General features: G+C 31.4%; 1 protein-coding gene across 1 annotated transcript in view; it reads right to left on the reverse strand.

Moving 5' to 3' along the window:
• Positions 1–9: 9 nt before the first annotated feature.
• Positions 10–990, reverse strand: part of LOC106880013 (uncharacterized) — a 30,206-nt gene continuing 29,225 nt past the window's right edge. The window contains exon 8 of the mRNA XM_052978057.1: positions 10–48. Coding sequence (XP_052834017.1) covers positions 10–48 — 39 coding nt within the window. The remainder of the gene's footprint in view (positions 49–990) is intronic.

A 990-nucleotide genomic window follows, 5' to 3' on the forward strand; every position in this document is an offset into this window, starting at 1 on the left:
GATTTTTTTTCAAGGGCTAATTCCAAGCAAAGATGTAGATATACGTTCCTGGATATTAAAACAAAAAATTAGAACAGGGTCAAAATGTAATTCTAGAGGCAGTTGCGGAAGAATCCCTCTAAAATTAGTATAAATTTAAGACATGACGCGGATAAAATTGAAGGAAAAGATTGCTCTCATATTCATACGTGTTGACCTGTAACGGATAAGAAGAAAGAGTGACAAATGTGAAGACCAATTCCATACTATGAGCACGGCAGCTTACATTTTAAATGTAACTGCCCTTTTAAAAATCTAAAATCTTTAGAGTGCGGAAAAAAATCGGACACAAAATCTCATTGTAGAGCAAAACAAAAAGAAAAAAAATTCTGGCAAGAAAGTATTGTCAGCAAAAAATCTAAGTGAGGTTCAGAAAATAAAATTTGTGTTCAGGAAAGTGAATAATGTGAATATTAAGTTACGATTGAATACGGGTAGTGATATCACGATAATTAGCGTAGATATGTAGAGAAAAATCAGAAAAGCTTGTTTGAAAGAAACTTCGAAAATTGCGTGTGATACTTAAAGAAAAAATCGCATTTTTAAAGTGATGTTAAATTTCGAGGAAAATCCTTAAAAGCAATATTTTTTCTGTTGCATAATACGACAAATACATTTGGAACAACTGAATGGATTTATTTAACTTGTGGAACGTCTTTTTAATTTTGTTTTTATAAAAACGTGAACGGTTTTTCTGCCAGTACAAATAAGGCATTGGAGAATTAAAAAAATAATTAAAAAAGACTTTCCCAGAAGATTTTGCTCATGAATTAAGTCTTTGCGCCAAAACAGAAGCGAAGTTTCAAGTAAAAGAAAACAATATATCGTTATTTAATCGAAAAAAGACTGTACCTTTCACAGCGTTGAAATAAGTCAACAAAGAATTGCATAGACTTGAAAAGCTGGAGTTATTGAAAAAATGATTATGCTGAATGGGAGTCCCCTACAGTT

Source organism: Octopus bimaculoides, chromosome 30, assembly GCF_001194135.2.
Source record: "Octopus bimaculoides isolate UCB-OBI-ISO-001 chromosome 30, ASM119413v2, whole genome shotgun sequence".
Lineage (NCBI taxonomy): Eukaryota > Metazoa > Mollusca > Cephalopoda > Octopoda > Octopodidae > Octopus > Octopus bimaculoides.